General features: G+C 51.7%; 1 protein-coding gene across 1 annotated transcript in view; it reads left to right on the top strand.

The window, feature by feature from the left end:
- VIL1 (villin 1) overlaps nt 1-25,631 on the top strand; it is a 59,574-nt gene that overhangs the window by 20,254 nt on the left and 13,689 nt on the right. The window contains exons 6-18 of the mRNA XM_078606322.1: nt 956-1,066; nt 2,105-2,310; nt 2,500-2,578; nt 2,726-2,824; nt 3,333-3,486; nt 11,972-12,072; nt 12,264-12,401; nt 13,212-13,370; nt 13,894-14,085; nt 14,605-14,750; nt 17,529-17,673; nt 17,971-18,159; nt 18,507-18,575. Coding sequence (XP_078462448.1) covers nt 956-1,066; nt 2,105-2,310; nt 2,500-2,578; nt 2,726-2,824; nt 3,333-3,486; nt 11,972-12,072; nt 12,264-12,401; nt 13,212-13,370; nt 13,894-14,085; nt 14,605-14,750; nt 17,529-17,673; nt 17,971-18,159; nt 18,507-18,575 — 1,788 coding nt within the window. The remainder of the gene's footprint in view (nt 1-955; nt 1,067-2,104; nt 2,311-2,499; nt 2,579-2,725; nt 2,825-3,332; nt 3,487-11,971; nt 12,073-12,263; nt 12,402-13,211; nt 13,371-13,893; nt 14,086-14,604; nt 14,751-17,528; nt 17,674-17,970; nt 18,160-18,506; nt 18,576-25,631) is intronic.

Below are 25,631 nucleotides of genomic sequence, written 5' to 3'. Positions count from 1 at the left end.
AATTATACAGCCTATGGTTTCTATTAAAGTCCGACCTGTCTGGCGAATCCTTTTGAAGTTTGATGCCTGCAAAGTATCCTTCTTGCATGTGAAATATATATATAAATAAACACTGCTGAGAATTATGCACACTGCACAGTTCGCTGCCTCGGTACGCACAACAGGCAACGCTGTCACAAGAGCGTTTTAAACAAACTCCAAGAGCCAGCGGCGCTGTCCCTTACCGGTGAGTGCACAGGCATTGTGGCCATGTGATTGTAAGCGGCTGACAAAACGGTCTCTGTGAGAAGCTCGTTCTCAGGACTCAGCCGGCCCGTCGCGAAGGCTGCATGAATGCTCATGAATAACAAGAACAATGCTGTTATTTATCCAAGAAAGCCTCACGGAGTCTCAGGATTCTCTTGCACCATGCCCCGGCATTGGGGTGTTTGTACAGTTCTATTCAGGAGTTTTTATTTTTTTGCATTTTGTCAGGAATGTTTTTTGCTATTTAAGAATGTAATCAAATGCTCCCAGTGTTATTGTTTTGGAGCGTTAAAGTACAGCGATGGCTGTTGTGATCTGTCAGCTGAGACTTGTGTTGATATCCTTGTTGCTAGATTGCATCTTGGTTGTGTTAAATTTGCATAAAAAATTTATCTGATAGAAAATGACAAATTGTGAAAACGAAGTTAAATGTTGAGTTGCATAACATTTCAATGTTGTAAAACTAAGTGCCTGATAAATATACCCATCGACGGTTAATTTACTACCTTGTAAAATACCAGACTTATCCTCCAGATTTTGTTATTTCGTAAATGTTTACTCAAAATACCAACTGTTTCAAATATAATAATTTATTCTACCTTGGTTCAGGTGATGAGTTACCACCCATAATTACCCCGACCCCAGACCTGACTCATCCACGCACCTGCTCCCTATCGCGATCACCGATCCCCGTATCTCTATTGCGCAGGTGAACCTGTCATGGGACAGCTTCAGCCGTGGGGACGTGTTCCTGCTCGACCTGGGCAAGGTCATCATCCAGTGGAACGGCCCTGACAGCAACCGCGTGGAGAAGATCAAGGTGAGACGCTCCGCACAAACATCGGGGATGGCACGAGCGGCGACTGTGACACGGCAACTGACGAGCGTCCCCAATAATTGCCCCTCGCCTTTGAAAAGGGGGCAGTGGTTTACATTCGGATCCTTTGCTGCCATTTCGCTTTCTGTGGTGTAACCCTTAACGTGTTTACATGCATTAGTGGAGGTTTGAGCTTAGAAAGAAAGTACTTAGGTGTTAGAGCTAGGGTTTGTGTCTGGGGTGAGATTGGGGGTCTGGGTTAGGATTTCAAAAAGATTAATGGTTGATTATTTAACGTAGCCAGTGGTTATTAAATTTGATTTGTCAATAAAATATTTAATGATGGTGCACTGTACTCCTTTTTGGTAAAGTTTATTGGGCCAGGCAAACATTTGAATAATAACTCCAGTGATTCAAACATCCATAGCAGCCATTTGATACACACAATATCTACTCTTGGAAGATGGACCTTTGCATTGATTGTGTTATTTGTCAATTGTGGCATTAATTAATCAAGCTGATGAAACATCGGTAACCTGCCAGAATATTTATGAGATTCTTTATTGAAACGGTCAATTAAATTATACACAAACATCATTAACAATGATCTCATCACCTTTCAAAGGCACATTATGACAGGATACAAGAATGGCCATATGGAAATCTCATCGGAGCAGTGCAACCATACTGTTACTTCTAACAATCCCTTCAAGTTAACTTGTTTCATCCACACACTAGGGAGTGCACTTTTACACTTCCCACCATAAATGTTTGTCAAACCCATATTTTTAATTCTTTGAGCTGGAATTTCTCCAGAGTAATAAAAAAAACACATTTTATCTGCTTTTTTGTGTGCTGTCGTTGGTGACCAGGCTGAGGCCATGAACTCGCCAAACTTGGAAAGCCCCAGGTTTTATTGTACTGCTCCTGAAACCAGGATCAAAACCCAAGACCTCACTGATTCTGGCTGAGGATCTGAGCCCTCTCCTGGGCCACCGCTAAAAAAGTGATGATATTTCAACCCTCACCATCTCTGTGCAGGGCATGCAGCTGGCGTCCGACATCCGTGACCGTGAGCGTGGCGGGCGCGCCCAGATCGGCGTCGTGGAGGGGAACGATGAGAACTCCTCACCTGAGCTCATGGCCGTCCTCACGGCCGCCCTGGGGGAGCGGCATGGCGATCTGTCCCCAGGCAGCCCTGATGAGCCGACGGATCACAGCCGCAAGGCCAATGTCAAGCTCTACCAGTGAGCTAAATGTGCAGGGAAACCGGGAGGAAAGGGTAGCACAGGATATGGGGTTTTGGAATTGAGTCTGTGTGCAGCTTGCTATTAGACGCACGACACGAGTCAAATGAGCAGCTGTGGTCAAAGTGTAATTTGTGTTACGTGCGTTGGCGATGTATGGTTATGTTATGGTGCTCCTTAAATTGACAGTGTGTCAGAGAAAGGTGGAAACTTGATGGTGGAGGAGGTGGCAACGCGACCTTTGACCCAAGACCTGCTGAACCACGATGTGAGTTCTTGTTGATGGACATGCAGTCTCGCATCTTCAGCCGTAGTTCGTTAAACGCTGCTTCATTAACCGAGAAAAATAAATGTGCACGTTCCAGTTTGCATTATGAATTTGTAACGATGCAAAGGTGTGAATGCAATTCCTCAGGACTGCTACATCCTGGACCAGGGAGGCATCAAAATCTACGTGTGGAAGGGACGAGGCTCCAGCAAGGAGGAGAGGCAGGCAGCAATGAAGCGAGCGCTGGTTTGTGACCCCACGCTGTGTGCACTCATGACAATAGAAGCACTGCATTGGCCACTGACTCCCTGCCACCTCACACTTAGGTCAGGGCTGGGTAAAGGTTCTTGTAGGCCCTAGGCACTTCTGTTTCGTAGGCCTTCCGTGGTAACTTTCTCCAGTTGGTACTGATTATGTTACTACCACTGCTGTCACTCGCTTGTTTCACACGTACTTCGTCCAGCCGCTGGACAGATGTCGTTACTGATACGTTCATTATTTAGTCTGTGCCCTAATTCGACGGGAGTGCTCCGTGTGCCGCAGATGAGCAGATTTTATTTGAAATTGTTGAGAAAAAAAAATTAAGCCTAAAAATACAAGAAAATATCATATAAACAACAAAAACAGTCAACATTTTTTTTCATATGCCATAGACACAGTTTGTACAGTGCCTAATGGATAATACGGGCCCTGGCTTTGGTCCTGCCGCTTCCGCGCAGTGATGTAGATCTGTGTCCTTCTGCGTGGCGCGCAGGGCTACATCAAGGCCAAGGGTTACCCCGTGAGCACCAATGTGGAGACGGTGGCAGACGGTGCCGAGTCGGCCATCTTCAAGCAGCTGTTCCAGCACTGGACGGAGCGTGGCCAGACCCAGGGGATGGGCAAGACTTACACCGTCGGCAAAATCGGTACGCGCCCGGGGCACACGTGAGCGGCTTTTAAAGTTGCGGTGTGGTTAAGATGTGACCGTCGCTTGGGTTCAGATGAGGCCGCTGTGTTCTTGGAGTAATATTACACGCTTAAAACAAAGCTACGAGGTAAGAGTATTAATAGACGCAAAAGGCGATTTATAGACTGCAACAGGCACAAGTGTGTCTGAAGGCTCGGTTTTCCCATCATTCCTTGCATTCCAGATAAAATTGCCATCCTGAGTGTATAATGCACAAAGCCTTTTTACGTGTTTTATTACTCTTAACCCGTGATATTACTCTGTCAGTTTAACACGTAGGCTTTCGTGACCAATGTTATTCATAATCAACGTTTTTGGGTTTAGATCGCGTTATTTATAAATGTGTCGTAACCCTCCACCACCCGACACGGCCAATCAGTAAAAATGTGTCACGTTGACAAAAGACAAATAATTCACTGCTTTAGCCCACCGGTGTGTTGAAGCCACAACATTTACAATTTGAGTACGACGTTTCGCTGGTAATTGCGATTTAAAGGTTTTTATTAACTTCTCAGCGGGTACAAGGAAAACCAAAGAGAGTACTGAAAACCACTCCTTCCCGGGCGCCCCCGTTGGCCCCTTCGATGTCTCCGTCACATCCACGGGCTCCACCCACATACAATGCAACAAAAAAAAGCTCGCCGCCATAACACACACCGCCCCGTTCCCCTTATTCACATTCATCACCACCATTCACCCATGCGCTGCTCCATCACATCGCCTTCCCCCGATCGAACACGTACATTCCTCGCCCACACGACTTAGCAGGCCGGCTAAAATGTGCATGGCCATCCTTCACTATCCCTTCCCTATACCCGCCGGTCCCCTCGCTACCCCACCCCGGGTAGGGGCCACTTCCACTTCACACCTGCGGCCTTGTATCCCAGCCTAACCCGGTCTACTTCCATCACCCTTTCTAGCAACCTCCTCGCCCAGTAGCACACCTCCAACGGTGATATAGGGGACCCATCCAACTCTTTTCTGCGAGCTCCCCACAAGGCCTCCTTTGTCGCGCCTATTATGGCCCACGTTCGATCTCTGTCATCTCCCCGCACCTCCCTTAAGACTCCCCACATAATGTCCCGACTTATCACCCGCGACGGGTAAAACCAAGACAACAGCGGACTGCTCAGTCTCCACACCTCCTGTGCGAAGGGACACTTCACCATGACGTGCACCGCGTCCTCATCTGTGTTGCATCCCCTCGGGCATTTGGGCGAACGTGCCATTCGGCGAGAAAACATGAAGCCCCTCGTCTCCAATCTATCCCACACCGCCAACCAGGACAGATCTCTCTGTTCTTTTGTGAGCGCCGTTGATTAAGTGTTCCTCCACACTTGACGGTACATAGTCCTCTTTGCGCCCATCACCTCCTCGCAGGCCTCCCCTTCGTTTACTTTGGCCAATACCTCCTTGGAGTTCCACGGTCCCCCTCTCTGACTCAAATTGTACTCTTATGTCGTCACCCACCGCCGCATTCAGCCATCCTTGTGGCCAGGCCAAGGGCGTGCCCGCCGGTAATTGGGTCATCCCAAGCCCCCTCAGGAGCCACATCAGGTGATACCTTAAATAACAAGCGGCCTTCCCCCGGGGCTCTTCGGAAAAGAATAACCTCAAAGTGTTGCACACAAAAATTGAGGACAGCACACGTGCAATATTTGGGGCACCCTTCCCCCCGTTCTCGACGCGTTTACACATCACCACCCTCTTCACTCTATCCATCCCGCCTCCCCAAATGAATTGAAACAACAGCGATTCCAGGATTCTTGCCTCCCTCCTACCTGGCGGGTACACATATGCGAGGTAGTTGAGTGTTGGTAAAACCACCACCCTCACTACCAGAATCCTCCCTTCCATCGTGAGCCGTCTCCCGGCCCACTTGCCTAACTGTCCCTTTACCTGCTTTATCCTCCCGTCCCAGTTTCGTTCCGCCGACCTCTCTCGGCAAAAGGACACTCCCAAGACCTTGACTTCCTCCGTCTTTATCCCCAACTCAGGCGGCCGGCCCTCAAATAGTCTCGGGTCCGCGAAGGCCATCAATTCGCTCTTCCTCGCGTTCACCTTCAAGCCAGAGGCCAGGCCGAAGCGGTTTGTCTTCTTCATGGCCCCCCACACTGATGCCACGTCCCTACAGAGCACGACTACGTCATCCATATATAGCGCCACCTTCCCCTGTTCCTTATTCCCGGGGATGGTCACTCCCTTAATCTCCTCATTGTTTCTCATTGCCTGTGCAAGGGGTTCCATACACATTACAAATAGAACCGCGGACATCGGGCACCCCTGTCTCACCCCTGACTCTACTGGAATTGTCCCCGAGAGCTCCCCATTTATCAGTAGTCTGGTCTTGAGCCCTTGGTAAAGACGCCTCACCCAATCGACCAAGGGTCCCCTCACTCCTATTTTTTCCAACACTGCGAACATATACTCGTGCGAGAGGCGGTCGAAAGCCTTCTCAAGATCCAGGCTAAGAAGCCCTAGGGGGCATCCCCTCTCTCCTTCTACCTCTATTGCCTCCCTTAATAAAATCAGGGAGTCCGAAATCCTTCTTCCTGGCACCGCACACGTCTGGTCGGGTTCGACAACTCCCTCCACCACCTTCCCCAGGCGCGTCGCAGCTATTTTTGCCATAATCTTGTAGTCCGAGTTCAGGAGCGTAACTGGGCGCCAGTTTCCCAACTCTCTCCGGTCCCCCTTCTTATACATCAGTGTGATGAGCCCCTCACACATTTCTTCTGGCACCAGTCCGCCCTCCAGCATTTCCCTATACATCTGCAGCATGTCCCCTTTCATTAAATCCCAGAATGTAATATAGAATTCTGCTGGAATTCCATCCAGTCCTGGCGTCATATTCTTATTCTGCCTCCTCACTGCCTCCTCCACTTCCTCCATCTGGATCCTCCCTCCCAGTACCTCTGGGTTCTTAACCTCATGTCTTAGCTCCCCTAGTAGTGCCTCCCTTATTCCCTTATCCGTTCCCTTCCTCCCATACAACTCCCCATAGTACTCCTCCGCTATCTCTATCATACCCTCTGTCGTTGCCTGTCTGCCTCTGACCGGACTCACCAATTCCCTAAGTGTGTTGTCTCCTGCCTTGCATTTCTTAAAGAAGAAACTCGTACATTTCTCTCCCTGTTCCGTTGCCCTGACCCTTGCCCTGTATGCCATTTGTTTGACTCTTTTCTCCAATACCGAGGATAACCTTCCCTTCAATCTCCGTATATCCTCACCCACCGGGAATCCCAGCTCAAGTAACTTGTGCTTCTTCTCGATTCTAGCGTTCCACAGCTGCAGTTCCCTGTTTACACTCCTCCTTCTACTATGTGTCTGGAAGAGGGCCTTTATCCGGCCCTTCACCATGCTCCACCACTCCACCCTCGTGGCAAAGCATTCCTGCATGGTCGTCCAGTCTTCGTACTTCCTTACAAAGTCTTCCACGACCCTTCTGTGTTCCAACAGGCTTACATTCATTTTCCAGGTTCCCTTCCCCATCTTCAGGCCACCTGGAATACCGAGCTTTGCCTTCACCAAATTGTGATCTGACAAGGGGAAGGGTTCCAGGTCTGCTCCATCCACCTTCACATTGGCAGACACAAAGATGAAATCTATTCGTGATTGCGTTCTACCGCCCTTATCCGACCACGTGTATCCCGGTCTCACCGGGTGTACCTTTCTGAAGGTGTCAGTCATTTTAAAATCCTCTATCAGCTCCTTCAACTTCCTAGAGGAAGGGTCGAGCCTCTTCCTCCCAGCCACCGATAATAGGTCTGCCAGGCACAACGGGCAGTTAAAATCACCCCCCATTATGACTTGCCGTCTCGTCACGAGTAGGGTCGCTACATTATTCCATAGGTCCACTCTTTCTGTGCACGTCGTGGGGGCGTACACATTTATTAGTCTCAGGTCTGCCTCTCCATAAGACACGTCCACATAATGGAGGCGGCCCGGGATCACCTCTTGGGACCCGACTATCTGTATACCCCTCCTGCCTAGGAGGGTAAGCACCCCCGTTCATCGATTTTCATTACTCCCGGACCAAAAGTCGTAGCCATCCCAGCTCTCCAACAGCTCCTCCCGGCCCAGGGTGTATGGTAGGTGGCATTCCTGGAGGAAGACCACCTCCCACTTGGTAGCCTGTAGCAGTTGTATTATTGCTCCTCTCCTCCCCTTTCCCTTCAAGCTCCTCACATTTACGGACGCCACGGAAAGTTCCATGTTGGGATGTGTCTCAGTCCGAAGCGGCCTTTTCCGCTCGCCCTCTGTAACCGTCTTCATTCGCCAGTTCCCGCAATTTCATTTTGCCCCTTGTTCTCAAGGGTTTCCCCCTGCGCCGGCTCTCCACCCTTTCCTCCATCCCCTCCCTCGAGGCCTCTGTGTCCGGCGAGGAGTCCGAGGATTCCGTGCTGCCTGAAGGAGCGCCTCTTTTTGGGGCTCTCCGTATCCTCCTTTTCCTTCCGATTGGTTCCTCCCATGTCTCGCTACCACCTTCCTCCTGCTGTCGTTCCCCTTTTCCTTCATCCTCCTCCACCGCCTCCGCCCAGTCTTCCACGGTCGTCTCGGAGATGCTGCCCATGCCGTCGCTCCCCTCCACCGCCAGCCCCTCTTCCTGCTCGCGCGATGTCGATTCTGCTCTTTTTGCATGCCTCTCCCCTTCTCCCCCTCCGTCCGTTGCTGGTGGCTGCTGCTCAGCCGCCTCCCCACGTCCTTCCCTCACCAGTTCCTTATCCAGGTCCAGTTTGGTCCCACCGCCTTCCTCATCCCTCGCTCCTCCTACCCTATACGCCCTAACCTTGTTGGCGTACGACTCCGGACAATTCTTGTACAGATGTTCTCGGCTACCGCAGAGGTTACATTGTGCCGGAACACTGCATTCTTCTACCTCGTGGTCCAGTGCCTTGCAGCTATAGCAGACTTTTGTCTTGCACACTGCGGCCAGGTGACCGCTGCCCCCACACCTCCTACACAGTTTAGGTTGTCCGGCATACGCAACATATCCCCGGTTGCCTCCTATGTTCAGGGCACTCGGGATGTGTCTCAAGGTCCCTCCCTCTGTTTTCAGCCGCACCCTCCATTGTCTTGCCCCTGTCCATATCCCCACTGAGTCCCTCACCTTTTTACAGCCCGACAGTACCGAGCAGTGCTGTCTTAGCCAGACCTCCACGTCGTGGTCATGTAGGGCTTCATTGTATAGGAAAATAGTCACCACCTTCGTGTCCAGCTCTGATAACAGTTGTAGCTTCATTGATATCAATGGCTTCTCCTCCGCCTTTTCCTCGAAGCGGGTCATAAATCTTTGTAGCAGGGGGCTTGAGTTGAAGCTTACATCAAACGCCCTCCCTCCCGGCAGAGTTATCAAACAGTACAAGTCTGTCGGTTCTATTTGTAGCAAGCCCATCATTATTGACCGTACAAAGGTTGCTCGGTCGATGGTCACTTCTTCTGCTACCTCGTCCTTCATCATTACTCTGACGCAATTATGTCGTTTGACATGAGGTGGTGTCAGACTCACCCCTGCCCCGCCTCACCATTTCCCGTCTCGTTCCCGGGGCCTCCCAGCTCCCACCGGTCCAGCGTCCACTGTCGCGTTCTCCCTCCGGGCCTCCCCCTGCCCCAGGGTTGCTGGCGTCTCCCTGGCTTCGTTCCCCACCCTCCGCTCGGGGGCACCCGCCTCTCTGCTTCCAGACGCCATACCTTTTTCTCCTCGGCCTCCCTCACCCACTCCCTCAGCACCCACCCTCCCATCCAGTTCCTCCATCCTCTCCTTCTGCCGTGCCTCCGCCGCGTTCCCCTCCATCCCTCTCCGTGCCTCGTCCACGCATCCCCCTGCTGCCAGTGGGTCGGTCTGGTTGCCCCAGTCCCCTCCGGCGGCACAGGTGGTGTCGGTGGCCCTCTGTTTTCGCCACGTCTTCTTCTTGTCTCCTGCAGTCACCGTCTGGCCGACTCTGTCGTCCCTGGCTCCCTCAGCAGTGCAGGTGGCATTCATTTCTCTTGGCGCTCTCCCTGCTTCCTTTTCATCTGCTGCGAGCATAAGCTGGGCGGCTCTGTCATCCCGGTCTCCTTCAGCAACTCGGGTGGCCCTCGTGGTCCTTGACTCTCGCCGTTTCCCCTCTTCGTCTGTTGCGATTTCCGTCTCCATTCTCCAGCAGTCCCCGCTTCTTGGCAGCGTGGTCATCCCTGGCCACACGGTCAGGGCCCTCGCAGGCCTCGGGGCTGGTGGCTAGGTCTCACTTGAGATCCGGACGGGCTGTAAGGATCACCTCGATGCTCCTGGTGTCTCCCCTGGCAAGCCAGGGCAGTTTCCCCCTCATCGGGCAATTCGCCAGAATGGTGAGGCTCTGCTGTGTCTCCCGTTCTTATATAGAGCAGCAGCAGGGTGACGTCATCATTAACTCATTAACTCATCAGGTGCAAAGATTCAAGGGGGGAGTGATTGTAATTATATACTAGATTAGTAATCAGGCTATTGTTACGATGCGAGTTGTAGATTAGTAATCATTTGGAATGTGTTTTATTGTGATTATGCTACATTAGTAATCAGTTAATGTTTGTTTCCCTTATAAGGAATTGTAATGTATCTTATTTAATAATACGCTTCCAGGCCGCACTAAGCCTGTAGCTGTCTGAGCGATTAAAGTTATTTCTGTTTCTCTCAATTTCAATCGATTCTCTAATTAGTCTTTGCCAGTAGTAACTAGTTTTACACAACACTTCCACGTTGTCAAAATCAATTGAGTGTCCCTGTTGGCATGCATGTTCTGCCACTGCCGACAGTTGTGTTTGTGATAGTTTAATATTTCTCTGGTGTTCTTTTAGTCTTACACTAACGTTACGCCCTGTCTGTCCAATATAGCATCTGCCACATACACAATTAATCCGGTATACACCTTCTGTTGATAATTTAGGTAATTCGTCTTTAGTGCACGTTACTAGTTGTTAAATTTTGTGTACTGTACCAAATCTTACTGTAAGGTTTTGCTTTTGCAAAACACGGGCTAATTTGTCAGTTACTCCTGAGATAAATGGTATTTTTATTGTTTTAATAATCTGATCGCTTTCAGCAGTGTTGCTTTGCGATCGTGATTTGGCTTTTAGTGCTCTGTTAATTTGAGCATTATTGTAGCCATTCTGTCTTAGTGCTTCTTTAACATGTTTAATCTCTCTCACTAGACTAGTTACTACTGGCAAAGATTAATTAGAGAATCGATTGAAATTGAGAGAAACAGAAATAACTTTAATCGCTCAGACAGCTACAGGCTTAGTGCGGCCTGGAAGCGTATTATTAAATAAGATACATTACAATTCCTTATAAGGGAAACAAACATTAACTGATTACTAATGTAGCATAATCACAATAAAACACATTCCAAATGATTACTAATCTACAACTCGCATCGTAACAATAGCCTGATTACTAATCTAGTATATAATTACAATCACTCCCCCCTTGAATCTTTGCACCTGGTGAGTTAATGAGTTAATGATGACGTCACCCTGCTGCTGCTCTATATAAGAACGGGAGACACAGCAGAGCCCCTCACCATTCTGGCGAATTGCCCGATGATGCTGGATGCAATTACCAGCGAAACGTCGTACTCAACTTGTAAATGTTGTGGCTTCAACACACAGGTGGGCTAAAGCAGTGAACTATTTGTCTTATGTCAACGTGACACATTTTTACTGATTGGCCGTGTCGGGTGGTGGAGGGTTACGACACATTTATAAATAACGCGATCTAAACCCAAAAACGTTGATTACTCTGATATGTTTCCAGCATTTGTGCACCTTTTGTCTGAGTTTCCCATCATTCACAAAAAATGTTGGAATTGGCGTTGGCATGGTGAATGGATAGTACACTTCGTTTAATTGAGACCAGGGAAAACCCAATTGAGACCAGGGGCTCAATTCACATCGCTATTTTGGCTACCATCCTGCCACTTTTTGGTGGAGTGTCGTACGTTTTTGTGGAAAAAGCAGCCCCATTCCGCAATTTGCATTTCAAGTACGGCCAATTTGATCAAAAACGCACCCATTCTGGCTGCTGTTACTCTTGCCACAATTGTGGAATGACCTTCAAGTCGGTGAGAATAGGGCAGGGTTCAGGAGGAGTCAACGATGGTAAAAAGTTGACAAAACTATAAGAAGAAGCACGATTTGGAGGCAAGGCTTGTGTGGGGGAGCTGTTGAGAGGGTGTCTTGGCACATTCCATACAGATCCATGTGCACATTTTGTGCCTCTCTTTCACAAAATTGACATCGGATTTTTGTTCTCTAAATTTGACGGCGAGTGGCACAATGGAGGCACACACGCAAACTAATAAAATGATGAAGATGAAGACGACAAGGCTGATGATGGAGTCATGAGAATAAGAAGTGATTTGAATTGATGATTCTTAACATGCTTAGGTGGTGCTGATGGAGTTGTTGGTTGCTGTGTTGCTTGGCAGCTCGAGTGGAACAGGTGAAGTTTGACCCCACAGTGCTGCACGCCAAGCCGGAGGTCGCTGCTCAACACCGAATGGTGGACGATGGTTCAGGCACTGCAGAGGTGAACGCCGCACATTGCCACAGGAACACTTTGCAAATGTGCAGCATACCAGTTTACATCTGTGGCCTTGATTAGCCCGTGAGCTGTGAGTGTTTTTTTTTTTTCCATTTGAAGGATTAAAAGGCAAAGATCTTCCCTACGTGGTCATGCCTCTGTAAGCCTGTGGCTGAGCATCCTCTGCTTCTGCGCAGATGTTTCGGATTGAGGATCTGGAGTTGAAACCGGTGGAGAAAAGATTACACGGACAGTTCTACGGCGGGGACTGCTACCTCGTGCTGTACACCTATACCAGCAACAACAAGCTCGCCTACCTGCTCTACATGTGGCAGGTAACAAAATGAGAGCGACAAAATTACACCGTGTTTACAAAATCAAGAGTTTGACCATTGAGTAATGTTAATGTGTTCTATATTATTACATTCGTGTCTTCCTTTGCTTCCATCCTTGTACATGAAATATTTCTGCACCCCTGGGAGCTGCTCCATTGCGTTCGTCGGAAATTACTTTGGCAAAATGGCCAAATTGATAGCCAATAACAGCAGTTTAACTATTTACGCAGTTATTGGAAGACACTGGCTTTCCACCCACACATGCATTAAGACCATGGTGTTTATATCTTGGCTTGGTATGATTTCCACCAGGAGTGAATAACTTCACAAATATTTTAACTGACATTTGCAATTCTCTATGGATACCTCCGGTGACACGGCCCAAGTCTGATCGCACCTGGCCACATAGCCTGGTACAAACACCGTGGAAACGTCACCGCCACTTAGTGGCGAATAGCGGTTGTTGTTGTTGTATGTGTTTGTACTCGTGGTAATGCAGTGGTCTGCGCACTGCCCTACACAACTGGCGACCTGGGTTACACTCCCAGCTGTGGCTAACATCAGTGGTGATTAATATCCGAACCGGTCGTGGGTCCCTCCTGTCGACTCGGACTTAGATTAGTAACTAGTTGCGATGTGTAAATGTCAAGAATACAGAGAGAACAAAGGTGACTGTGGGTGGGTGTGGTGCTGGCCACACCGGCCCCTTGTGCCCTGTGCCGGCCATCAGAGATTTCTCACCGACAGCCCCATGCCCCAGCAGTAGGCTGCACGGGGGATCATTGTCTCTGTGCGTGCGTGTAACGGCAGGGCCGTCACGCCACCCAGGACGAGGTGGCGGCGTCTGCGTACCAGGCGGTAGCGCTAGACCAGAAGTACGGCGGCGAGCCAGTGCAGGTGCGCGTCGTCATGGGGAAGGAGCCCAAGCACTTCCTCGCCATTTTCCACGGCAAGCTCATCATCTACGAGGTACCCCACCCGGTCTCTTTACTCACCCGGTCTCTCTACTCACCCGGTCTCTCTACCCACCCGGTCTCTCTACCCACCCGGTCTCTCTACCCACCCGGTCTCTCTACCCACCCGGTCTCTCTACCCACCCGGTCTCTCTACCCACCCGGTCTCTCTACCCACCCGGTCTCTCTACCCACCCGGTCTCTCTACCCACCCGGTCTCTCTACCCACCCGGTCTCTCTACCCACCCGGTCTCTCTACCCACCCGGTCTCTCTACCCACCCGGTCTCTCTACCCACCCGGTCTCTCTACCCACCCGGTCTCTCGACTCGAGCTGACCCCACCAGTGATCATTCCATTAAGGCAGGGGTGGGGATCCTTTGCCTTACTGAGGGCTGAATTAAACTCAAATAAATTTGGCAGGCCACACATTAGTTGACACGAAACCTTAAGCATGCTACGGCTGTATGCGTTTACTAGGTGTGTTCACAACTACGTGAAAGACAAGTGGTAACTGGGCATGCTCAAATTGGTGGTGCAGGGCGGCACCTCCAGGGCTGGCAGCAACGACATCGGAGGGGCAGCGCCGCCCACCACACGGCTCTTCCAGGTGCGCGGCACCGACGAGTTCAACACCAAGGCCGTGGAGGTGCCGGCGCGTGCCTCCGCCCTCAACTCCAACGACGTGTTTGTGCTCAATGCCGAGGTGGCGTGCTTCCTGTGGTGCGGCAAGGTGAGGCTCTAGTACGTACAGCTTGCGGTGTGCGTAAAGTGGGGAGCGGTAGTGCAGCGGTTGCGGCACTGTGCTATTAACCCGGGTTTATCCAAGTTCGATTCCCACTCGCAGCCAATGCCAATTATCTCAACCAGTACTGAGAACTTCCATCGGTCGAATAGACTTAAAATGAGCACCTGGTGTGATTGTGTAAACATTGCCCCAAGGGAGAAAAAGGGTGGCCAGGTTCTATGGTGCTGGCCACCCACGAACCCCCTCTTGTGCGATTCCAACTTTCACATGTGCTCACCAACAGTATATTTACGCCAACAGTGTGTTAAGACTATATCGAGAATCTTTGTCATTGTGTTTGTGTAGTGTTTGGCTGACACCGTGGGGGTGCTACTGATCACATCTGCCAGTCGTCTCAGCCAGATAACCCACAATACCCGTCCGTGTCTGTTCCTGCATTGCTGCTCCGCGAGTCGTCGTTAACCTGCTGGCTCTGTGCCTCTCCCCCGTGGGGTCCGGGCTCAGGGCTGCAGCGGGGACGAGCGAGAGATGGCGCGGAGCCTGGCGGATGGACTCACACGGAGGGACAAGCAGACGGTGCTTGAGGGACAGGAGCCACCCGAGTTCTGGGCGGCGCTTGGTGGAAAGGCTCCGTACGCCAGCGAAAAGCGGTAACCGCGCGCTCCCCTTCCGCTTTCACTCGGCGTGTAGTGATCCGCTTAACACGTTCGGTGGTCGCGCCGGACTTGAAGCGCAAGGCCGTCACGAAGGCGCCATGTTTCACGGTCGAGTGTATTCTACCAGCAAGGGGCGAAGTCACTGCATGCTTTAATCTAATGAAGCTTCATCACCTCCCTTCCCCTTCCTGCTTCTATTATTTGATTTATTGTCGCAAGTTAGGATGGCGATGCGGTTATTTGCCGAAATATTATTTTTTGTCTTGTTTTCGCCATCTTGTTTCCATTTCTTACGCTTGTGTTCAATCCATTATCCTAAATGTAGCTCGAGTATAAAAAAATATATATGTCAACTAAACTAAAACTTTTTATTTTACCAGGTAAGGCCTACAGCTCTTTTTCAGAAGCAACCTGGCCACAAATGATAGTTCAACGAAGTGGATTGCCACGTGCAAATTTATAGCAACCAGAAATTATAAAAGCAAGTTTCTAAATGCGGAGGGAAAAACCGGAGAATCCAGAGAAAAATCCATGCAACCATGGGGAGAACATGCAAACTCCAAATATACAAGCACCAGGGTTGGGATCGAACCCACATCCTCTTGTATACTACGCGAGGTAGTTAACATCTCACCACTGCGAGATTTACATCAACTGTAAATGATTGGTTTCCATGCATGCAATTCAACGTGTGTATCGTGAGTGGAAGTATCTTGATTTTTTTGGATAAATCTATGCAATGTGGAATGCGTAACGCGCCATACATTCTGACACCGTTTCTGCTGGTCCTGTGCAAGGTGCGGCAATCGGCCACAGTCCCAGACGCACGTATTAATGTCTCTTTATCCCATTACCTTGTTTCCTCACGGATGCTAAATCTCCCTATCAATCGCTATTTCTTTCAGGGACACGTCCTACCACAGGTTATGTCTCAACGGAGCTTTTCCTTAACCTCTTACATTCTTGTTCGTTCCCCACTTGTCTCTTCGAGTTTTCCCGTGCGTGCCTTTTCCTTGCCGCCGCTTGACGAGTATTTATTACAGAGCAGCCAGACTCCGACAGTTAATACATCAAGTGTAATAGACTTTACCCGTAGGTTCGCACACTCTTAATTTGTGTTGCTTTAGACTGACAACGTTTTAATTGTCAGGTGCTAAATTGTCCATAAATCACTTAAATGTGTTTTTGTAGCATTAATTTGCAGTATATCTGTCACTTTGTATATCCATGCTGTGTGTGTCCTGCTTAAGGCATGCCAAGAGAGCACTGCTCTATGTACAAGCAAGACAAAATAAAAATAAATTGCATCTGCCTTGCCCATATATATATTTTTCCTGTTTTGGCTACCATCCAGACGGCAGCTTGCAGAGCATTCTCACCCTCTCCATCCTCTTCGTTTTGTTAGAAATTAAATTGAGATGAGCAATTTCCTAGGGTGCTATCTGTGATTAACATGGCAGGCACGCACTTCCCCATCTGTGGAATAGGCTTTTTGTCCATGAACTGTGGATGAAAGTGCAGGCTGGGATAGCTCGAGACACATCTGTGCAATCCTCACTTTGCAGGTTTTCTTCAACAATTTGTCAACTTCTCATTCTTGTTACAACATGTTACAAACAGGATCTTTCTCTTTCAAAGAAAAATGTCTGGTTTCTTCGAAAGGTCAGATACTTCTTGAGGCAACTATGATGTGGTGTTGTTGATGGTGGTACGGATGATACTGCTGGTGGTGATAGTGTTGTTAGTGATGGTTGTAATTGTGGTGGTGATGGTGATGGTAATTTGTATGCCCTATAGAGCTTATGCGTAAAGTTTGAGGGCTCACTCTACCATTCTCAATGAGTGCATCTTGAGTCCATCTTGAGTCCTTAACCGAGCTCGAGAATGAGCTGAGAGTCTGGTTTCAAGTTCATTTATTAGGTATAGCCCTGTGAGCCATTCGACTCTTGAATCGGGTGCAACCGCAACAAACAAAAAACTAAAACATGAACAAAAAACATCTTAAAGTGAATATGTGACTAAGTGCAAACAGAAAATCCAAGAAAAGACAGCAAAATATTGCAGAAAAAATCACCGTACACCAACGCTGTGTGCAAAAATCCCAGTGGATGGTGACCAGGAGATGGCAGAACAGCGATGGATTATTTAATCTGTGTGGAGCTTGAATGTGTTTTGCTTCGTGTTTAGTTTGTCCCTCCTCTCCAACTTTGATGAGCACAGTTGGCTACATGTGGTGCAAAAGAAGTTCAACATACATACAGACAATGGCTATCCCCTTGTATGCTTGGGATTTCTCAGGGTATTCCAGTTTGGAATTGGCCAAACATTCTAACGTGGAATTCTTCTCGTTAAATAAACTTAGGAATCGGTAGGGCTTTCCTGGGTAAATGAAAGGATTTGTTATTAAAAGTGGGATGCCGCCGTGCGGTAATGGTTAGTACACTGGACTTACAGGTCAGAGGGATCACCGTCTGGATGCGATCACCACCTTTGTCCACCCTCACCCGGCAGTATTAATGAGGACACCACAGTCAGTCGATCGGCAGGTTGCAAGTGGTTGGAATAAAATGTGAGTAGTCTTCCAAGATGTCTGGCCAGCATGGAGGAGTAGGCCAAATACCCCCAAGAGAAGCTCTCTAGAGCTCCCTCTCGTGCAGGCCCTTCCACCAGCATTGGCGCGAGCAAGTGATTTGGGGATGCACAGCTGCCTGTATTATTAGGAGTATAATTATCATCATCATTATTATTACTACGTGGTGCACTCCCATTCAGGATGCAGGTGGAGGAGGTGGAAGTGCAGCCGCGGCTCTTTGAGTGCTCCACACAGACGGGGCGCTTCGTGGTGACAGAGATAAGCGAGTTCTCGCAGGACGACCTGGATGAGGATGACGTTATGCTGCTCGACACTTGGGACCAGGTGAGGCCCACATTGTCTGGCTTCTCAGGGGCCGTTGTGGATTAAGAAGGAAGTGTCTGTCGAGCACTAACAATAAAGCAGAGGCTCGCCTTTTGGAACAATGGAACCGTGAAACTCATTATGCAAACGTAGTGTGCGTTGCGTTTTAATATATTTTATCATGAAATTTCACTGGGCAAAGCTAGGTTGCACAGATGATGGGACAGACTACGAAATGTGATAATTGTTACTTGATGAACACCTCCCGCCGTGAACAAGGTGAAATGTTGGACCGCTTGCCCGGTCGGCTGCTTGCAGGTCTTCCTGTGGGTGGGACAAGGCGCGAGCGATGCAGAGAAGAAGGAGTCGATGACGACTGCGGCGGAATACCTGCGGACGCACCCTGGGGCCCGTGACCCCGACACGCCCATCATCATCGTGAAGCAGGGCTTCGAGCCCCCCACCTTCACGGGCTGGTTCCTGGCATGGGACGCGCACAAGTGGAGCGTAAGTGGCTCCTACTTGCCACAGGCTTGCCTCTGTGAATTTAGTTTTGACGTCCACGTTTTGTCCAGGGTGTGACTTTCAAATCGCATCCTCCTGCAGAGGATAGCAAGGAAGAAGCTACCTTAAACATCCTTCCGTAGTCCATGGCCCAAGAACCCTGCAAAAGAGTGTTGGTGTTGCGGAGGTGGAGAGGGAGTGCGCACTGCCTTTCTCTGAAGATCGGTAGAGAGCATGCACATAGTGACGCGTTGAACGGGTTGTGTTGTGTAAGGTGGCGGCGATGCTGAACACTGCTCGTTGGCGCTTCTTAACTCCGTTTTCTGTGTCGTCCCGCGTGGGGTCCGCAGAGTGGGAAATCCTACGAGGAACTCAAGGCCCAGTTTGGGGACGCCGCCGCCATTAAAACCATCACGTCTGTACGTCCTCTCGTTCTCTTCAAACCCAGTGCAACTGCAGCCGTCTGCAGTGTGAACTCCTTAATTCTGACATAACTCGCAACCACGTCTTTACAGCTGTTGTGCATTGCAGATGGACACAAACCGATTGGGGGCTTCATTATTGTGACCGCACGAAGGAAGATTGTTGCGTTGTGCCGAAGCTCAATTGAGCATGGGAAGGTGCACATGTCTATACTGTAATAGAAGTTAATATAATAACGTTATAATTTACAGCTCCCTTTGCCAATCAACTCTGTCAGTCATGGGGAGAGGGTCATTAAAATAAATGGGGCATCTGTAAATGCATCATCATGTAAGATAACATTTCTTTCACACTGCATAGCAGAGGTCTCATCTCTAGTACACGGTATTAAGAAAATATTACACACTTCTGTGACTTGCCTATCACCATATCATCCAGAATGCGCCCAATCTTGTCATTTCGGAAGCTAAGCTTGTGCCTGGGTAATTGCTTGGATGGGTGTATATGGATTACGGTACGCCTGTTTTAGAACACACAATCGACAGGAGGTACAAGAACAATGGGCTTGTACAATGCATATGCATAATGTGCGTTGATTACCATATAAAAAACCCAAATGGCAATGGATACCCGTAGTCATTTAAATGCATTCATTATTCCCCCCCCCCACCACTTGGCGCAAGAAGAGCACACAAGTGTTGTCTTCACATCTACCCCTCTATTTAAGGAATGAAACAGGAGGATTTATCCACAAATCTGGCTGTCGCCTGATAAAGCTAGTTGTAATTACTGTCGAAATGTTGTGGCTTTGCTCTCCAACACACCGGTGTGCTGTACTAGTGTCGTGGTCAAGGTTGACACCAAGGTTGACACAGGTCACACAGGTCACACAAGCTAGGGGAGAGGTACGTACTGGTCTGGATCGGTCCGGACCGGCAGGGACGAGAGGTGGTTGGAACCGCTCTGAGGGGAGGGGGCTGGCGAGAGCCAGGGCCCAGAGACACCCCCGCCCCTCAGAGGGAGGAGATATAAGACGGCTCCCGGAGAGCGGAGGGGGTCAATCTCAGGAGAAGCTGAAGGAGGTGCGGCCGGAGATCCTGGACCCCCAAGCCTCGAGGATGCCGCCCCGCTGGGACTGAGTGGGCTGAGTAGCTATAGGCTAGGAAAGGAGAGTAACTGGGTAGCTGTAGGCTAGGGAAGGGGAGTAAGGAGAAGAGAGCCGGAGGCTGTACCTCCCTAGGTTGTGTGGTTGGGCTGTTCTCCCAGTGAGTCCGGAGGACTAGTGTTATTGGAATAAAAGCGTGTGGCCTCTACGAAGTCTCTGCCTCATTCAAGAATACTACAACTGGTGTTAGAAGCGGCCAACGAACCTCGCCAACATGGAAACAAGACAGAAAGCGCTCACCAGGGGCCAGGAGAAGGACGTCGAGGGCGACGCTGAGCCGGAGTCGGGAGCGCCATTTCCGGGGGACGGGTCTGCAGGGGCGGGCTCGGGTTCTCCGGGGCCCTCCAGGAGTCCGCCGACGTCGGGATGGGCGATCCAGTCGGCCCATGCCCGGCTGGCCGATCTCCTCCATGCCGCTGCCTCCATCCTCGACGAGCTCACGCTGGGGGGAGCGGGAGCACCGGGTGGAGAACCAGGCCGGAGGATGGGACGGGTTCCCGCCGAGAAACGCGCCATTCCCGCGCAAAATTTTGACATCGCCTCCGGAGGGGGAAACGTCACTTCCGCTGGGAATGCGGCCGCCGGAGATGACGTCACTTCCGCCGGGGGGGTCACCGCTTCCGGGGGAAATGACGTCACCCGCCCAGGAGGTCATGGGGCACAGGTGAACCGCGTCACATCCGGCATCGGCGGCCTTACATCGGGAGAAGCAGAGTTTTCGGGTAGGTGCCCGCCGATTTGGTCGGATATTTTGCCGCCGGAAGATGCTTCAAATACTGCACTTGGGACGCTGCTGTCTTCAAGGGGGGACTACATCCCGGCGCTGCAACAGCGCTTGCCTTCGCTGCAGGTTTTCGCGGCAAAGGGGGGGGACTGGGCTGCTTTTTCACGCCGTTTCGTGGCAAATGCCGAGACGGCTGGGTGGTCTGCCGACATCGCTCTCCGAGCCCTGCCTTCCGCCTTGGACGACGTGGCCTTGGCCACGTTCCTCCTTATTCCACGGAGGGAGCGCTCCACCTTGCAGGAGGCCCTCAATCGGATGGCCTTAGTGTATGGACCTCCATCCGAAACAAGACATCGTTTCGCCAGTCGGAGGAGGGAGGCGGACGAGACACCCCTCGCCTATCAGAGTGCACTGATGGCGTTGGCTCAAGCGGCCTATCCTCGAATGGACGATGTGGGCCTGGACTCCATAGTGCTTGAGAAGTTGCTGCTGCTGGCTCGGGAACTGAGGATTGCCGTCCACGTCAAAGATGAAGCTAACCTTTCCTCGCTGGGGGCGGCACATTACTTACACACAGAGTTGCTCCTCCAGCGGGATGGGCAGGTGGCGGCGTGCGCCGCTGCAAGAGTTGACGAGGTTCCGGATACCCAGGCCTTCGCGTCGCAGCGGGCCGCCAGTTGGAGGGGGGCCGACCGGCCTCGCCAAGGGGAAACCCGGAGGAGACACGGATCCCCGCGGGCGTGGGCTCGCGTCACGTGCTACAACTGTGGCCAGCTGGGTCACCTGGCATCGGGTTGCCCAGCACCCCGGCGCCGAGCTCCGGGTCGTCCACCATCGTCCGCCCGTCCACCGGCCGCTCCACAAGAACCCCAGGCATGTCGCGACACCTCACGCACACGGTCCCTGCCCGCATCTCATACACCGCATACACCGCCAATCGGCGCGCCACTAAATCGCGTTGCGTTGAGGGGGGGGGAGTGGAACGCGGCTGATGTTCGGGGGCCACTTCGCGCTGTTCAGTGGTCCGAGTTGGCCCACAGGGTCGTGGCCGCGGCGACGGGCTCGTCGGTTATTCTCGGGGATATTGAGGGAATTCAATTTCGATTGCTGGTCGATACGGGAGCTTCGGCTACTATAATTTCAGACCTCATATACAACGTGTTACCAAAGAGATGTCAGGCACTCACCCCGTTCTCCGTCCCTTGCTTTGCGGCGAATGGGGGTTCCCTGGGGATTATTGGCCAAATAACTGCACAAATTTGTATTGGCGACATTAAATTATCTGGTCCCGTTTTGGTTTCCGATGCCTTGGCCGTTCCCTGTTTGTTGGGTACGGACTTCTTGGGGAGGATGCCCATCAAAATTTTAATTGACAAAGGCTGCATCGAGCTTCCTTCGGGCCGCCGGATGGCGTTTCTGCCCTCACCAAACCGGCTGCGCACAGCTTGCACGACTGTTCCGGCTATGGCGTCTGAAACCGTGCGGATTCCGCCGGGTGCGCAGATGCTAATACCGCTTCAGTTACGCAAACCACTGGAGGCAGACGCTACGTCGGGGGTTTTGTTGTCTCCTTCCAATACGACCGAGCGAGGGTTGGACCTGGTGGGTGCACAAACGCTTGTGCCTAGAGATGGACAGCCCTTCATTCAGGTGCTGAATGCGGGGTTGCGGACGAAGGTCGTGCACCGAGGGGCTGTCATTGCACATGCGTCGCTGCCGCTGCACACTGACTCCGTCGCGGCTCATGTCGGTGAGGCACCGGCGTTCGGGACGCAGGTGGGTGTCGATGAGGCATGGATGGATTCTCTCTGTTCAGGGGCTGAAAATCTTTCAGAGTCACAAAGATTAAAGCTGCGCATGTTGCTTCGTGAATTTCCCGATGTTTTTAGCAAACACAAATTCGATGTTGGGTGCACTAATCTATTGAAACACCACATTGATACGGGAGATTCCGCTCCCATTCGGCAAAATCCGTTCCGATTGAGTCCGGCAGAGAAGGAACATGTCCGGTTGGCAGTGAATGACATGCTTGCCGCTGACATTGTGGCTCCCTCCAACAGCCCATGGGGTGCGCCGATTGTGCTTGTTAAAAAACATGATGGCAGTTTGAGGTTTTGTGTGGATTTTCGGAAGCTTAACAAGGTTTCGCTGGCGGACGCGTATCCGCTCCCTCGCATGGACGAGTCGCTCGATGCCTTGGCGGGGGCACGGTATTTTTCAACCTTGGACCTTTTGTCGGGGTTTTGGCAACTGCCCTTGGATGACGCTTCCAAACCTAAGACCGCGTTTCGTACGCCACAGGGCCTTTATCAGTTCAATCGGTTGCCCATGGGATTGCACTCAGCTCCAGCGACGTTCCAGAGATTGATGGAACTGGTCCTCGCTGGCCTGCAGTGGGACTCTTGTCTTATATATCTGGACGACGTGATTATTTTCAGCCGTACGTTTGAGGAACATCTGGACAGACTGCGGGCTGTATTTCTCAGAGTGCGATCGGCTAACCTTAAATTTAAGCCTCAGAAATGTTTTCTGTTGCGTGAATCGGTGCGGTACCTCGGCCACGTTGTCAGTTCTACGGGTATAGCCACCGATCCTGCTAAAACTGACTGTGTAAGAACGTGGCCCACGCCCACGTCTGTGGGGGAAGTCCGCAGCTTTATAGGCTTTGCGTCCTATTACCGCCGGTTTGTTGAGGGGTTTGCGACGATCGCCAAACCCCTTCATGCTCTGACGGCTAAGGGGGCTAAATTCCATTGGGGGGAAGAGGAAGACAGGGCGTTCAGGGCGCTTCGCGATGCCCTTGTCCGAGCTCCTCCCTTATGCTATCCCGATTTCACATTGCCCTTCATCCTGGACACCGATGCCAGCAATACCGGCATCGGCGGGGTGCTTTCGCAGGTGGTCAACGGGGTCGAACGGGTCGTTGCCTACGGCAGTAGAGTCCTGTCTCCGGCAGAACAACGTTATTGCGTCACCCGCCGTGAACTGCTCGCGATTGTCGTGTTTGTTCAACAATATCGACCGTACCTATACGGTAGGCATTTTACGGTTCGTTCAGATCACGCCGCACTACAGTATGCGTTGAAAATAGACCAGCCGTCCGGCCAGCTGTCACGTTGGCTTGAGGTCCTACAGGACTACACGTTCACGGTGGTGTACCGGAAGGGGACACAACATTCAAACGCGGATGGCTTGTCACGCCTCCCTCCGGGTGATGGGTGCGCGTGTTTTATGGGCTCGGGGAGATGCAAATCGGCCACGAGTACCGCTCCGGCTTCCCCCTTGGCGGCGGCAGCAGGGGTGGTCGATGGGGAACCTGTCACCGAGGGGGACTCACAGGTGTTGGTCGCTCGCGACTCGCTCCTCGATCTGCCTCTGGACGAATGGGGACGGTTCCAGATGGAAGACAATTCCCTCCTCAGGTTACGCCGTCGTGCGGAGAGAGGGGGAGATTGTCAGGGAAGGGTAGGTACTGTCAGCTTGCGGGAGGGTCTCCTCATGTCATGGGACGCCAGCTCGGGGCGTTACAAAATCGTCGTCCCCACCGCTCTGCGGGGCAGGGCCGTGTGGGCGGCGCACGAACGCATCCTGCATTTGGGTATTCACAAAACGCTCGCTACACTGCAATTGGATTTTTTTTGGCCGGGAATGGCGCGCGATGTCGCCGACCTTTTGAATAGTTGCACGCAGTGTGCGCGGCGGAAACACCCGGCTAGGGCGGCTTGCCCACCCCTTCAGTCCATTCAGGTGTCCCGGGTTAACGAGCTGGTGGCCCTTGACATTCTGGGTCCCTTCCCTGTCACCGCTCGGGGTAATAAGTACCTGCTGGTTGGGGTTGAATATTTCACCCGTTGGCCTATGGCCTGGCCCCTCCCCAACCAGTCGGCGGCAGCCATTGCGGAGGCGTTTCTCCAGGGCTACGTCCTGGATAAGGGCGCCCCGGAACGGCTGCTAACCGACCAGGGAAAGAACTTTTCGTCCAATCTTCTGCGGGAGGTTTGTGACCTTTTGTGCACGCAGAAGGTCCGGACTTCCCCCTACCACCCGCAGACCGATGGTATGGTCGAACGTCTACACCGGACCATTACCTCTATGTTGTGTCATCAGGTAGACGACACACAGTTGGATTGGGACCTGAGGATTCCCGGAGTTCTGGCCGCATATAGGTTGGCGCCTCACGCGGCCACGGGCTATTCGCCCTTCTACTTAATGTACGGCAGGGATGTCGACCCCCCCATGGAGGTGCAATTGCGGGTCCAGTCGGCGGCGTCTCGCTCGAAACTGTCCGAACACGCTCAGTTCAATATTCGGAAGTTGGTCGAGGCGAGGGTGGCCGCGCAGGAAAATTCCAGGGCAAGGCAACGGGCCAATGAGCGTCTGTATAATCGCCGGGTTACGGGGTATAAATGGGCGGTAGGGGATAAGGCGTGGCTGCACTGCCCGCAGGTGCCGCTGTCAACGTCATCGAAATTGCTGCGGCCCTGGCGGGGGCCGGTCGACATTATTCGGGTCGTTCGGGACCAGTGTGTTAGGGTCGCGTGCGGATGGCGTTCTTGGTACGTGCACCCCTCGCGCCTGAAGCCCTATGTCACACCACGCACTCACACATCTTCATCTCGCAGGGGCCGGCCGCGTGACGTGTCCGGCAGGTTGGGGGAAGGGCCTCGCGACCCCCTTGTTGTTCCGACACCCCCTGCCACTCTTTCGGATGCTGCAGGTGTGAGTCCACCTAGGGTGGCCTCACCGGAGGAGCGGGAAGCGAGCCGGCCGCCTGTCCAGCAGGAAGACGGCTCGCGGGCTTTGTCCCCGGGGCCTCGGGACGTGCCGGACGCCCGTCATTTGGGCCCTCCTGACCCTCCGCAAGGAACGCTGGCCTCTGGCGATGGACCCGCCACACGGACTCGTTCGAAGGGTCTCAGGTTCTCCTGAGACCTGTCGCAGACACACTGCCTCCTCGCGGAGCCTGGGTGTTCGAGTCACCTTGTTCGTTGGTGTGGTGTGTCCGCGGTGTTCTTGTGTACAGGGGGGTTGGGGTAAATTATTGGGGACGGTTGTGGTTGCTGTTCTGTTGTTGTTACTGTTGTGTTGAGGCTCACGCATTGTTCTTGTCGTGTTCAGAATTCCTGGTTCGCGAGTTAGGGTTGGGATGTGGATAGTGATGCA

The sequence above is a fragment of the Lampetra planeri genome, chromosome 2 (genome assembly GCF_965212315.1).
Source record: "Lampetra planeri chromosome 2, kcLamPlan1.2.h2, whole genome shotgun sequence".
NCBI classification, from domain to species: Eukaryota; Metazoa; Chordata; class Hyperoartia; order Petromyzontiformes; family Petromyzontidae; genus Lampetra; species Lampetra planeri.
The sequence above is the reverse complement of the archived record's forward strand: the minus strand, read 5'-3'. Positions and strand labels throughout refer to the sequence as shown.